General features: G+C 38.9%; 1 protein-coding gene across 5 annotated transcripts in view; it reads right to left on the bottom strand.

The window, feature by feature from the left end:
* Positions 1 to 14828, bottom strand: part of PTPN2 (protein tyrosine phosphatase non-receptor type 2) — an 85859-nt gene that overhangs the window by 50922 nt on the left and 20109 nt on the right. For all 5 annotated transcript variants that reach the window (XM_047827610.1, XM_047827612.1, XM_047827609.1 and 2 more), the window contains exon 2: positions 11606 to 11696. In XM_047827610.1, coding sequence (XP_047683566.1) covers positions 11606 to 11696 — 91 coding nt within the window. The remainder of the gene's footprint in view (positions 1 to 11605; positions 11697 to 14828) is intronic.

Here is a 14828-nt window from a genome sequence, read left to right as displayed (position 1 = left end):
GAAGTAACAGCTTTGTTTTGACACTGTAGGTTAAGAGATAACAGCCTTGTCCTATCAATCAAGGGAACAAAAAGTTCAAGGAAAATCAACTGGATTGGTGATTGACTGGAGTGGGGCAAGGGCATGTTGAGAACTTTGAAAAGGTGGTGCCAGAGGCAGGGACAAGGATGTCAACTGGTTGTGGCTTAACGGCAGAAAGTCTGAACTGTTTCCACCCCCATCTGGGAACTATTTCTTTGTTCTGTTCCCAGGTGATGATAAGACGATGTGGTCGGCTATAAAAACTCTGTACCCAGGCTGTTCGAGGCCGCACTCTGATGAAGAGTGTCGGTGCCGACCGGTCGGCCTTGCCTCTCGTTGCAATAAACTTTGTTGTGACTGTCACTGGTGCCCGTAGCATTCTGTTTCAGGAGTCATGTGGACGCAACACAACCACGAGATCATGACACGAGATCATGCGAGTCGGACGCTTAACTGACTGAGCCACCTGGGTGCCTCAGAAAGATAATTTTATATGCTGCTCTTATACACAGCAACGTGGTTTAACTCACTTATTAGTTCTAGGAGGTTCTTGGGATTTTCTATGTAGACTATCATGTCTAGACTATCTGCAAATAGAGACAGTTTTCTTTCTTTCTTTCAAATGTGTATGCCTTTTATTTCCTTTTCTTGCCTTCACATGTTGACTTGCATTCAGTATCCTCCCCTTTAAATAATCTTTAAAAATTTTTTCAGTTGAAATAACTTCAAAACTTACAGAAAAATGCCAAGAAAAATACAAAGAATTTTTTCCCTAAATCATGACAGCAAGTGCAAGCATGATACCTGATTATCCATGAACATTTCTGTGTGTATTTTCTACAAAGAAGGACTCAATTCTACTTAACCACAGTACAACCATCAAAATCATAGAATTAACAATGATACTTTACTAATTCAGACCCCATTCAAGTTTCACCAAATGTCCTAATATCTTTTCTTTTTTTAAACTTCTTTATTGGAATCTTTCAATGATCATGTGGTACTTAAGGGAATATACATTTTTTTTTGAGAGAGAGAGAGAGCACGTGCATGTGCCCACACATGCAAGCAGGGAAGGGGCTGAAGGGTAGGGAGGGGACGAGAATCTTAAGCAGGCTCCATGCCCAGCACAGTGCCCAAGGCAGGGCTCAATCCCACAACCTTGAGATCATGACCTAAGCCAAAATCAAGAGTCGGACACATAACTGACTGAGCCACCCAGGTACCGTTTCCCACTCCCCCATAATACCTTTTAAACAAAAGGATCCAATACATGATCACATGTTACATTTAGATGTCATATTTCTTTAGTCTCTAAACTGGAACCATTCCTCAGTCTTCCCTGGGAAGGGTTTTATTTTATAACCCTTTGAAGACTACAGAGTGTCAATCCATTGGAGTTGTCTGGTATTTCCCCATGGATGAGTTTAGATAATACACATTTGGCAAGTTCAGCACAGAGTAATGTTCTGTACTCACTGCATTCCATAGGGGAAGTTCAGGATTTCAATGTGATGTGTCCCATAATTGGTCATGATCACCTGTTTAAGGTTGGTGTCTGCCAGATTTCTCCACCGCACACTTACTATTCTCCTCCTGTATTAATAAGTATTTTGTATAAGGACACTTTAAGACTATGTAAATATTTTGTTCCTCATCAAAGTTTTACCCACCAAGTTTAGCATTTATTTCAACATTACTTGACATCCTACACTAAGGTGGATCTTTCCTTTCTCCCCATTTATTCATATTACTGATAGAAGTACAAACTCATGGATTCCTACTTTATTCAGTAGGTTATAATCATTATTTATTTCAACGCTCAAATCACTCCCAAGTTTGGCCCATGGGCTTCAAGCTGGCTTCGATATCCGTTTGACACAGCCTCATCATTTCTTCAGCATCCTTAACCTTCTGGGACTATAAGACATTCCAGGCTACTTTTTTTTTTTAATGTTTATTTATTTATTTTGAGAGAACAAGAGAGTGTACGAGCATAAGTGGGGGAGAGGCAGAAAGAGAGGGAGAGAGAGAATCCCAAGCCGGCTCTGTGCCAAAAGCACAGCCTCATCACAGGGCTCGATCTCCCAAACCATGAGATCATGACCTGAGCCAACATCAAGAATCAGGAGCTTAACTGACTGAGCCAGGCCACTGAAACACTAATTCTAATCTAACATCATAGGGCTCACTTCACCTTCCCTCAACTCTTCAAATATGCCCCCCCAAGATGCCCTCCCTTACCTACATGCCTTCCACATGTGGGTCCCCAACCCCAAGGGCTTTTAGACTGAATTATTCAGAGGACAGAGGGGAGGCTTAATGATGTCTTTAATACCTTTTGTAGCTTCCCTATTAGAGATAACAGAAACTATAATTTTTTAAATATCAATAATGCCCTAATTGAAATAAAAATAAATGCAAAGTAATTTATATGTTAACATATGTAGATAGTTGAATAGAAATACACCAGAAGTGGGGCGCCTGGGTGGCGCAGTCGGTTAAGCGTCCAACTTCAGCCAGGTCACGATCTCGCGGTCCGTGAGTTCGAGCCCCGCGTCGGGCTCTGGGCTGATGGCTCAGAGCCTGGAGCCTGTTTCCGATTCTGTGTCTCCCTCTCTCTCTGCCCCTCCCCCATTCATGCTCTGTCTCTCTCTGTCCCAAAAATAAACAAAAACGTTGAAAAAAAAAATACACCAGAAGAAAAAAGCCCCCACAAATTTCCATAATGTCTCCTAGGAGATGGCAAGCATCCTTGTTAAATGTCACTGCTCTACAGAGTAAACGCAATAAATAAAATTATAAGGCAGTAAGATTAGAACCAGAATACAGAAATAAAGTGCTATAGAAGCAAACTAGTAACTTTCAGTAGGTACCTCTCAGAGGAGTGATACCTATGTCTTGAAGACTGAACAAAACTTTACTGGGGGATAGGTAGTCCAATTAAAAAAACAAAAAAACAAAAAAAAAACCAGGCTGCACCTGTTAAGGAATCAACAGTGTAAGAGGAGAGAATGGCAAATGGGGGAAGAAAGTGAGGAAGGGATGAGGAATGGGGCAAGAAGTGAAGCATACAAGAGATATTTCAAAATTATCTAACCAATCCTCTACAATTTATTCACAAATGCTCTTTAGAATGTCTCTAATGAGAAGTCCACACTCTGAATAAAGACCTACAATAATGAGAGTGCACTAGTTCATATGGTTCATTTGTATGTTTAAATAGTAGCTTTTCAGGGCAAGAAAGATCCTGCATATTCTGACCTGAAATTCACCAACTGTGCTATTCACTTGTGAACCTCAGTTCTATTGTTTGAGCTTAATACAGGATAATTAATTCCTTTTGTCATTTGAAGTTCAAGTATCTGAAGTCAGCTATCATGTTGTTCAGTTCAAGTTTTCTTTCCCCACCTAATCAATTCTAGCTTCTTCACCAAGAGTTCTAATTCTTATATCTTGGGTCCCCTCCAGTGCAGTGACCTGTAGAAACAAATTATTAAAAGTCCAAAACAGCTTTGATTTTGCCTTGATTAAGATCAAAGATTAAAAACAACAACAACAACAGAACAAAATTAAAGACAGAACCAAAGGCCAAAGTCCTAACAAAGAATGAGAAAAGAATGAACAGAAGCTGACAACAGAATGGATTTTGAGAATGCGAAGCGCAGTAGGTCTTTATTTTTGAACTTCAGATGTGATAAGAATACTGACAAATATTTACATAAGAGTTACTATAAAACTTAAGTATATCTATACTTGCTCTGATTACTATTATACAACAGCTTTTATTTAAATCTGCTAAGGAAGATAAGCATACCCCTGTCAGGTATAAAGACCTATTTTAATAACTCAAATATCTACTGTCTTATAATTCTGAGACTATCAAAATGGTTCCTTGTAATTCTTTGATATATCTGTGCTTTTGGATTACCAAGAAAACAGTATCATCTATAATTTTGATGGTTTTGAAACATGTCCACAATTCTTTGGTTAATTCTTCCACCTAATGGCGGAGCTTCAGTCCTCTCCCCTTGAACCTGAATGGCCACTAATGAACACAATGTGATGGAACTGGAGTGACTTCTAAGTCTAGGTGGCACAAGGCAATGCAGTTTCTAGCTGGCTCTCTCTGAACACTCACTCCTGAAACCTGGCTACTGTTTGCCAGGAAGTCCAGGTCACATGGACATGCCACCTGTAGGTGTGTCGGCTAACAGCCCACAACTGAGCGAGGAAGGCCTCAAGGGGACTCCAGCCCCAGCTACCATCAGCATGAAAGACCCTGAGCAAGAATCTCCTGAGTCCATATATTTGTATATATGATAACTGATTGCTATTGTTTTAAGCCACTGTTTTGGGGTGGTTTGTTATGGCACCAGATAAAATGACAGCTTTGTTTCTGTCTTAATTTTTTTTCCCCCAATCTGTATGCCTTTCATTTCTTATTCTTCTTTCTGTAGTGACTAGGACTAAAGCACAATGTTAAGCAGAAGTGGTAATAGTGGGCATCCTTGTCTTGTTCTTCATTTTTAAAAAAATGTTTCTAATGTGTTATCATTTAGACTTATGTTATATTAAGTTACAGAAGTTCCCCCTCCCGTTCTAATTTGCTATGTGTTTTGTTTTTAATCATGAGCAAGAACTGACTTTAAAAAATCTTTCTGCACCTACTGAAATGTTCATATGATTTTTTCTCCCTTACCTAGTTACTGTGGTGAACCAACATTTTAAAGATTTTCTAATGTTAAGCCACCCCTATCTTCCTAAAATAAACTTACAGACTCTGCTGTATTCAGTTTGCTAATCTTTACATCTATATTCATGAGGGAGATATGCCTGTAACTTTTAGTCTTCTTACTAACTTTTCTGGTTTGGATATCAAAGTTCTATAATGAGCTCACAGAAAGAACTGGGGCACATTCTTTGCACATTAATTTTTATCCTTCTGTTGTAATACATTTAAGACAACATATTTTCTTTGTATTACTATTTTGCTGCTTTATTAAAGTTTTAGGTTTTATATATTATTTTATATAAACATTGTATATATTGTTCACTTTTTATTTACATATTTTACATATTATTCACTTTTAAGCATTTTAAAGTTTCCAAGACACATGAATTACTTGGAAATCTTTAAATCTCCAAATTTATGTGATTTTTTATCCTTTTATTAATAATCTATAATTTAATTGCATTCTGGTCAAAGAACATGGCCTGTAAGGCAGCAATTTTTAAATTGTTAAGATTTACTTTACAGCCTAGTCAATGGTCCATTTTTTATAAATATTCCAAAGTCCTAGAAGAAAATGGACATAAGGTTTTACATATTTTTCTTATTAAATTAAGCTTAATTGTGTGGTTAAATCTTCTATTTCTTTACTTATATTTCATCTTATTAAGAAGCCCATGAATATGGACTTGTCAGTTTCTTCCTATAATTCTATTCTTTTTTGCTTAATCGATCTTGAGGTTATTTTATTAAGTGAATACAAATCTCAGAGCTAATACTGGCATTTGCATTCAGGGTAGCTATGCCATTTGGTGAGTTTTTTGTTTTTGTTTTTTTGGAGGTGGAGGGGCACAGGAATTCTGCAAGTTTTCCTTACTTCCTCCCCACCTAGTAACTTTTTTAAAAGTTTATTGAGAATCTTCTTGTTTTGTAGCACTAAAGGACTATGGACTATATAACCTGTCACACTACCAGAATCATAAGTCTTTGTGTTACTTTCCTTTAAAAACTGACAGTTTCACATGGATGGACCTTGAGGATATTATGCTAAGTGAAATAAGCTGGTCACAAAAAGATAAATATTGCATGATTCTATTTATATGAGGAATTTAAAGTAATCAAACTGTTATAAACGAAAAGTAGAATGGTGGTTGCCAGGGGCTGAAGGGAGGGAAAACTGATGTTGTTCAATGGGTACAGAGTTTCAGTCATGCAAGATGAAAAGATGGGTTGTACAATGTGCATATGGTTAACAGTACTGCAGCATACACCTAAAAATTGTTAAGAGGGTCAATTTATGTTATATGGTTTTTTTACCACAATTAAAAAAAAAAAAAAAAACTGCTTCAGAGCCAGTGAAAACAGGTGACAGTTAGACCAAATACAGGATTTACAGAATTTCTACCTGTAAAGCAGAAAGAAACTTTTAAAATTACCAGCAGTCTCTAAAAGTATAAATATAACTCTTCAAGTGATTATTACAATCTTTTACTCTCTTCTAAACCAACCAAGTTCTTGCCTCTTTCACAACTGTCTCACAGTTAATGGAGACAATAGAGGCATCTTTTGGTTGTGGCAATTATAGGAAGATTGTGGACTTCTTCAAATTCTATTTCAAAATATCCCTGTTTGAATACAGTTTTCATATTCACACCTCCAAATGTAGTTTCTATATGTCAGTCTGAGGACTGGTGCCAAGCTGGGTATATAAGAATCACATAAGGAAGAGACTGTTTAAAAACACAGATTTCCATGGGGTGCCTGGGTGGCGCAGTCGGTTAAGCGTCCGACTTCAGCCAGGTCACGATCTCGCGGTCCGTGAGTTCGAGCCCCGCGTCGGGCTCTGAGCTGATGGCTCAGAGCCTGGAGCCTGTTTCCGATTCTGTGTCTCCCTCTCTCTTTGCCCCTCCCCCGTTCATGCTCTGTCTCTCTCTGTCCCAAAAATAAACGTTGAAAAAAAAAAAAATTAAAAAAAAAAAAAAACAAAAAAACCCACAGATTTCCAGACCTACTGAATCAAAACCTAGAAAAATCTGGGACTCATAAAAAAATAATTTATGTTCAGTTCCCCTTTATTTAGCTGGTTACTATGTATTTTTTTTAAATTTTTTTAATGTTTATTTTTGAGAGAGAGAGAGAGAGAGAAAGACAGTGCAAGTGGGGGAAGGGCAGAGAGAGAGGGAGACACAAAATCTGAAGCAGGCTCCAGGCTCTGAGCTGTTAGCACAAAGCCCGATGCGGGGTTCAAACTCACAAACCATGAGATCACTGACCTAAGCTGAAGTCGGACACTTAGCCGACTAAACCACCCAGGCACTCCACCATGTATTCTCTTAAAAGCCACCCCTAACTCCTCAGACACAGCTCCACCAATACACAGTACTAGCTCATGATACATAAAGCACAACAGGTCTGTATCTCCCACTAGACTATGAATTATCAGAGGGCATGGTACACATATTCACGGTATTCTCAACGCAAGCATATTGTCAGTAGCTGGTTTTCAATACATGTTTTCTGAACCAAATCAACAACTGTCAAGTATTATGCATGGAAATATATTTTTAAATGATAAAGTGACTATCAATCAGGTAAGGTACATCCACATCATCTTGAGAGTGTTTAAAAAATACACATTCCTGGGGCTGTCTAGATTTAGTGAGAGTCACCACCTTCATGACCTCCTCCACTGTGTGAGAATAACACCCAGTGGGAAGTGGTTGTAGATAATTAGAAGAAGATTTTGACTGTTCTGGGTCAGAAAGAGGAGGATGTTCCAAAAAAGTAATGATACCAGAAACTGGTCACACTGGGGGATGCCTGGCTGTCTCAGTTGGTGGAGAATGTGATGCCTGATCTTGGGGTTGTGAGTTCAAGCTCCACAATGGGTATAGAGATTACTTAAAAATCTAAAAACAAAACCCCACACATTGTGAAAATGGAATTATAATTACTTAGTTATCAAGTAGATATGGGACCTGAATGGGAAAGGAGTCTGAGTTTCTAGCTGCAGTAAATGTGCCAACAGTGGCACCATTTATGGATGGGGAAAAAAGCAGGTCTCAGGGCTGGGACCAATGGACTGTGTGGGAGGAATGCTAGCTCAGTATCTAGACATATTGAGTCTGAGGCAGCTACAGGACATCCACACAGAGATGAGTGCCTTGCATAAATGGGTTTATGGCTGAGAGGAGAGACCTAGGTTGAAGATGAGATTTAGGGTGATAAGCAGAAAGATGGTAACAAACCCACAGAATGAGACCACTCATACATACAATTGTTAAGAGTGAGAAGGAGGAGAGACAGAGACAGAACCCTGAAGAAGACAAAGTCAACTAAGGAAGGTAAGCTCTGAAATGGGTGACTAGCCAGAGAAGTAACAGCAAAATTAGAAAAAATATGGTTTTAGGGAAGGAAGGCAGAGTCAACATTATCAAAAGTCACAGAGGGATAAGAAAAGAAACCAATGGAAAGTCCCTCACTGCATTTCAAAACTAGAAAGCTTGAAAATGGTACTTTAGAATAAAGGTTTCAGTGGGGAGGTTGGGGCAGAACCATGGGCTGAAGAATGCATAGGTGATGAGGATGGAGAGGCAAATAGTATGATGTCTTCTTTTGAGACTCTGTGCACACAGGTGTGCACGTGCTTATGTCCACACAGGTAATAGGACAAGTGGGGCCGAGATGAGAGAAGAGGGTTGAGATGACAAGAAGCTGAAGCACATTTATAGAATAAGGAAGAGGAGATGTGAGAAAAAGGTTGAAGACACGATTAAGAGTGGTAATGACAGAGAATGAGGTCCCTGAGGAGGAATGAGGCATTGGGATACAAACCTAGGATCAGAGCAGGGAGGTTCTTCTCCTGGGACTTAAGATGAGTGCAGAGAGATATTAACTTTCCAGGTGGTGGAAGCTGAAGAGTTATTTCCTGATTTTTAAAATGTTTCTCTGCAGGACTGAAGGCAGATCACATTCTGAGAGTAGTGGGCATGAAGGTGGGTTGAGAGCTGGCTTCCTGTGGGACAAGCCAGAGCGGAGGAGCAGTGGGAATGACAACGGTGTGTAGGAGGACAGTGAGGCACCCCAGGTCCAATCAGTGCCCAAGTTTACCCAAGTGCACACATGAACCCAATGATAGCTTACAGAAGCTGAACAACAAACTACTTGAGACAAAGTTTCATGGGGTTAGGGAGAATTACAGACCCACAGAGATTATTTTTCCAACATATTAGAACAATAAGAAAGTCAATAAGTAAGGTGGGGAAGGAAGTAATGTACTACAATAGGTGAAAAAATCAAGGAACTAAACATCCTGGTGAAGTCAAGGGCTAAGAAGACAGAAAGTAGCTGTCAAGATAGCGGCGTTTAAGATTTCAGGTTGTGAGCTGAGAGGTCCAGAACTGTAAGTCTACGGCATTACATGGTTCCTTCCCAGGGACACGACGCCATCCAGGCACAAAGAAAGAGGTACTGAGAGGAGAGGGCAAAGAGGAAGACAGTGAACGGCGTCCTCAGCATTCAAGCCTTTGGCAAATATGTGAGAGGAGGCTGCGACATGGGGACTGTAAGTCGGGACAGATCCAAGGGCAGCAGTGTGATGTGTCTGGATGGCATGAGTCTCAGAGGAGATCATTATAATATGCAAGTTGGAGAGTAATGGCTTGGACTAGGAAGTTCTGTGGTTACAGGGGAAGCAAGAACAAGTAGCCTCTACCTGAGAAAGACAGAAAGGTAGTTTACTCAGGGGAGAGCCAGGCTTCTACAAGGAGAAGATGCAGGGACAGGGTTCACTGAGTGGCATGCCCATAGCAGAGTGCAGCTTTGGAGACCACCATATAGAGAGAGTGACCAGAAAGACAGCAGGGGGCATGGGGCCACACCTCCTCTGAGGAAGAAATGCCTGTCCCTAATACTAGGTACCCATACAAGGCGAATGGCTCTCTTCCTGAGAAGACTAGCAGAAAAAAGAGCCCAAGCCAGTGAGGATGGAGGCAGGGTTACTAAGTACACTTGGTAACAACCAAGCTCTCCTTGCAGCCTTCAACTTGGCCTGTCCAACAGGTGGTTGGGTAAATAAGTCTAACATTAAGGGACAAATCACAACCATTTCATTGACTTGTATAGTTGAGAGGAATTTAAGTTACAAATGTCTTACTTTTAAGCATCTCAGTTCCAATTTTTACCAATTCCTCGATTTAGATCAATTTGATCAAACTAATCAGGGAATTCAAACATCAATTATCATATCCAGTGATTGCAATTACAACAGATTTATGTAAAAAAAACAAGGGCAACTAGGGACTTGGAATAGGAGGAAGGGAGCAAGGTGGCTGGGGCCACAAAAGGGAGGGATCTTGTGGTAGGGCTGGTCCACTGGTCTGTGCCCAGACTGTAATCCCACACTCTACCGTGTAACAGAGCCACAAAGAACTGAACACAGCCACAAATAAGTGCAGGTAAAACTGGGGAGATCTGAATGGGTTGCATCCACGTGGATTTCCTGGTTGTAGTTATATAAGAGGTTACCACTGGGGAAAACTAGGCCAAGATACCCTTGTGCTATTTCTCACAACTGCATGCAAATCTACAATTATCAAAACAAAAAGTTTGGTTTTTTGTTTTTTTCTTTTTTTAAATTAAAGGCAACAAAGCAAAGTGTACACCTGGAACATAGGGTCTTCAAAGTCATGGTAAACACTGGAGATTAGTGTCTCTAGCTCAAGGATATTCAACCAGAAATTTGAAGAGGGTGAAGGAGCACCTAAATGTTACAACCACTGCCCACAACCCCATTCCCTGCACACACACCCACACCATATGGAAAGAGAAACCTAGTATTTAATAAGTAATTGATAACAGACATGAAATATTTTAACAGATTAGTCCATCTGATTTGTCCAAAATTAGCCAACATACTTTTCATGGAAATGTACTTGGTTGACACAAAGAAAAACATTGTTCATGGAAGAAATAAAGTATGGACTTTCCCCCCAGTAATTAGATTTTCAATGGAACGTCCATACCCTTCTAACAAGGACTACAACATACATAAGGGTATATAATCTGCGACCTTGAATAGAGTGAGATTATTCAGTCTATACAGGAGGACTCAGCACACTAACACCGAACCATCATTGCATGTACATGAGTGGGTACATCAGAATCCAAATGGTCAACCACAAGGGAACCGTTACACAAAAGAATGGCACATCCAAAGCCACTATTAAAGCCACTAAAAGACTTAATATAGGAAAATGTTTATAATGTATTGCTATGTGGGAAAAGAGCTACAATCAATATGTGAAGGATTCTAATTTTAAATTTAAAAGAATGTGTATATATGTTTGTTCAGAAAAAATACAAAAAGAATATATACCCAAAAGTTTTTATTTGTTTTTAAATTATGGGTTTTTTTCCTTTACATATTTCTGTTTTAAAAGTTTTCTGCAGTGAGTACATACAACTTTTATAATTTGGGGAAAAAAGCAAACTATACTGATAAATATTTTAAGTAAAACTTACAAAGCCTATGGAATAATAGGAAAAGGAAGTATGTTTATGAATACACATACACACATATGACTACAATTATTTTAAAGAAAGGAAATTATGCATAAGAAAAACAGATTAGTAGAAAGTACGCCAAAGTAACGGTGGCTGTGTTTGAAGGATGAATTATGAGCAGTTTTCCTTCCTTCTATTCTAGACCTTGAAATTTTTCCTTAAAGAACGTTTATTATGTTAATATGCAAAAAAACCCACTGTATTTATCAACCCTATCCCAAACTTTTTCACCGTAACCTGCCTAAAACAAACCAACATACACATGCACACAAAACCACAAATACTTACATGGGCTTACATCTCTGTATCTGTTTCGATTTCTGTTTTCTGGAAACTTGGCCACTCTATGAGGATAGTCATGGGACTCATTGCGAATTTCCTTAAAATAACAAAAATATATTTTAATATTCCTCTTAAATTGTATATAGCAAAACAGATACCTTCCCAGCCAGTATACAGTAACATTTATTGAACACTTATGATATGCCAAGTACAACACAAAGCACGTTGCCTACGTTATCTATTTCAATTCTGACAACACTGGTAGGAACAGTTATCCCTGTGAGGGATGACAGACTCTGAGAGATAAAACAATCTGTCAAAGGTCACAAAACCAGTAAGTGGCAGGACAACAAAGGTCGTTCAGGCACCAAAGTCTCTGCTCTTGATGAATTTATATATTGCCATGCAATATTCAACCCCTACAAGTAACCTTAAACACGTTATATAATACAGAACTAATGCAATGGAGGTATCTAGGCTAAACACATCACACTCAGATGGGTTAATACCCATCTCTATTTTGGAGTTTCTACCTTAAAACTTTAATCTGTTTCTTCATCTTGGGCACCTGGGTGGCTCAGTTAAGCAGCTGACTTTGGCTCAGGTCATGATCTTATGGTTTGTGGGTTTGAGCCCCGTGTCAGGCTCTGCTGACAGTTCAGAGCCTGGACCCTGCTTCAGATTTTGTGTCTCCCTCTGTCTTGCCCCTCCCCTGCTCACACTCTATCTCTCAAAAACAAATAAACATTAAAAATTAAAAAAAAAAAAACCTTTAATCTATTTATTCATCTTTATGCCACTTTACTGTTACTTTGAGTCCAGAAATATCCTCAAATTTTATTTCTAGAGCCATAAGTGCTTAGCAACCACCACTAGGCCAGAAGCTCATTTTAGGACCCTTACAGTTTTCTGTGTTCTACAATGGAAGAAATTCTGTGAGGACACAGCTGCACTAGGCACTCAGCTGTTTGGTGTATCACCCAATTTGTTTTTTCACCCAAATAGAATACGTTTTTCTGAGAATTCTGGTAAAAAGTGAGGGGCAGCTGGGTGGTTCAGTCGGTTAAGTATGCTGACAGCTCAGAGCCTGGATCCTGCCTCAGATTCTGTGCCTCCCTCTCTGTCCCTCTCCCACTCACACTCTGTCTCTCTCTCTCTCAAAAATAAACATTAAAAAATTGTTTTAAAGTGTGCATTAACAGCAAAAATTAATTGGGTCTTTGGTCACACTATCACATGTGAGAAAAAGCATTTTAAGTTAGGCACCAGATAATTTTATAAATTAAGCATAAATAAATTATTGAAGTCACTTAGCAAATGACCTTACTGTGGGTTCCACACCCTCTTATATGCCACCAGCCCCAGAACAGGTAACTTTATAGTTCGTATTTTCACCCACTGAGCCTTCTAAGATGCAAAGAGTAGTGAAACACAGACCACCTCTCAGTGGGAGGAAATCTCACTCACACTGTGTGTGCAGAGAATGTATGTTGGTTTGGCTACTTTGGAAAATGCAATCTGCCATACACACACACACACACACACACACACACACACACACACACACAATTGTTTTTACGGACTTTTAATGCTTCTCTCTCATCCAGCAATCTTGCTGAGCTCTCTATTATTTTGTAGTGACTCTGAATTTCTCAATATAACCAAATAGTGATCATTCTGTCTCTTCCCTATATTTCATATTTCTTATTTATTCACACCTCTTATTTCCCTTACTTATCTAATTTCATTGGCTAGGACTGCCTAATCAATATCAAATAGACATACTTTTTCCCCTGATTTGTAAACAACTGCCTCTAAGGTTTAACCACTAAACATAACATTTGCTTTGAGTTTCTGATCGATATACCCTTTTCAAATTAAGATGGTTTCTCTTCAACTTCTAGTTGACTAAACATTTTTTTTATCATGAATGGGTGTTGAATTGTATTCAGTGTGTTCCCTACATTTATGGAAGTGATCATATAGCTTTTCTCCTTTACTCTGGTAATGTGCTAAATTACAATTAACAGATTTTCACTTAGTAAAATGACCTCAAGTTTCCTCTATGTCTTTTCATGGCTTGATAGCTCACTTCTCTTTAGTGCAGAATAATATTCCACTGTCTGGATGTACCATCATTATTTAATTTAAAATGTAAGCACCGGGGCGCCTGGGTGGCGCAGTCGGTTAAGCGTCCGACTTCAGCCAGGTCACGATCTCGCGGTCCGTGAGTTCGAGCCCCGCGTCAGGCTCTGGGCTGATGGCTCAGAGCCTGGAGCCTGTTTCCGATTCTGTGTCTCCCTCTCTCTCTGCCCCTCCGCCGTTCATGCTCTGTCTCTCTCTGTCCCAAAAATAAATAAATGTTGAAAAAAAAATTTAAAAAAAAAAAATAAATAAAATGTAAGCACCTATGTTTTTAAGTTAAACTGACCTCTAATTTTCTATTTGCATGTTATTTATTCAGTTTTAGTACCAAAGTTACACAATCTCCTATAAGAAGTTGGATAGAGGGGTGCCTGGGTGGCTCAGCTGGTTGAGCATCCGACTTCAGCTCAGGTCATGATCTTGCAGTCTGTGGGTCCAGGTCCTGCATCAGGCTCTGTGCTGACAGCTTGGAGCCTGGAGCCTGCTTAGGATTCTGTGTCTCCCTCTTTATCTACCCCTCCCCACTTGCACTCTGTCTCTCTCTAAAAAATAAACGTTAAAAAAAAAAAAAGTTGGCTAGAAATACTACCTTTCAAAAAAAATAAAAAGAAATACTACCTTTCAGTTTCAAATACTTTTCCATGAACGCATTAACAAATAATTGTAATTAGCTGAAAAGATGAAAAAGTGTCAACTATTTCCACACATTAATTATAAACATTCTTAAACATTAAGTAATAAATTTTATATGTAAAATTAAACAGTCAGGTCTCAGCTTATATTTATTTGCATAATCTGAAACACTTTATAGAGTTGAAACACTACAAAGTACAAATAATTTCATATTGCAAGTTAGTAACATATAAAAAATATTAATATGAAATAATACTAAAACATACGGTTTTCTGTTAATAGCTCTTCTGTATCAACTGTAGAGACACAAATTGGTGAGAATAAAAAATTCTGAAACACTATGCAGATAAGAGTGAAGAAGCATTCTCATACATGACTGACAGAACGTACACAGATACAATGTTTTGAGAATGATTTAATAAGACCATAAATTTGATTCACCCTCCTTACC

The sequence above is a fragment of the Prionailurus viverrinus genome, chromosome D3 (assembly GCF_022837055.1).
Source record: "Prionailurus viverrinus isolate Anna chromosome D3, UM_Priviv_1.0, whole genome shotgun sequence".
In the NCBI taxonomy this organism is placed as follows: domain Eukaryota; kingdom Metazoa; phylum Chordata; class Mammalia; order Carnivora; family Felidae; genus Prionailurus; species Prionailurus viverrinus.
Note: the sequence above shows the minus strand (reverse complement) of the source record. Positions and strands in the feature narration are given on the sequence as shown.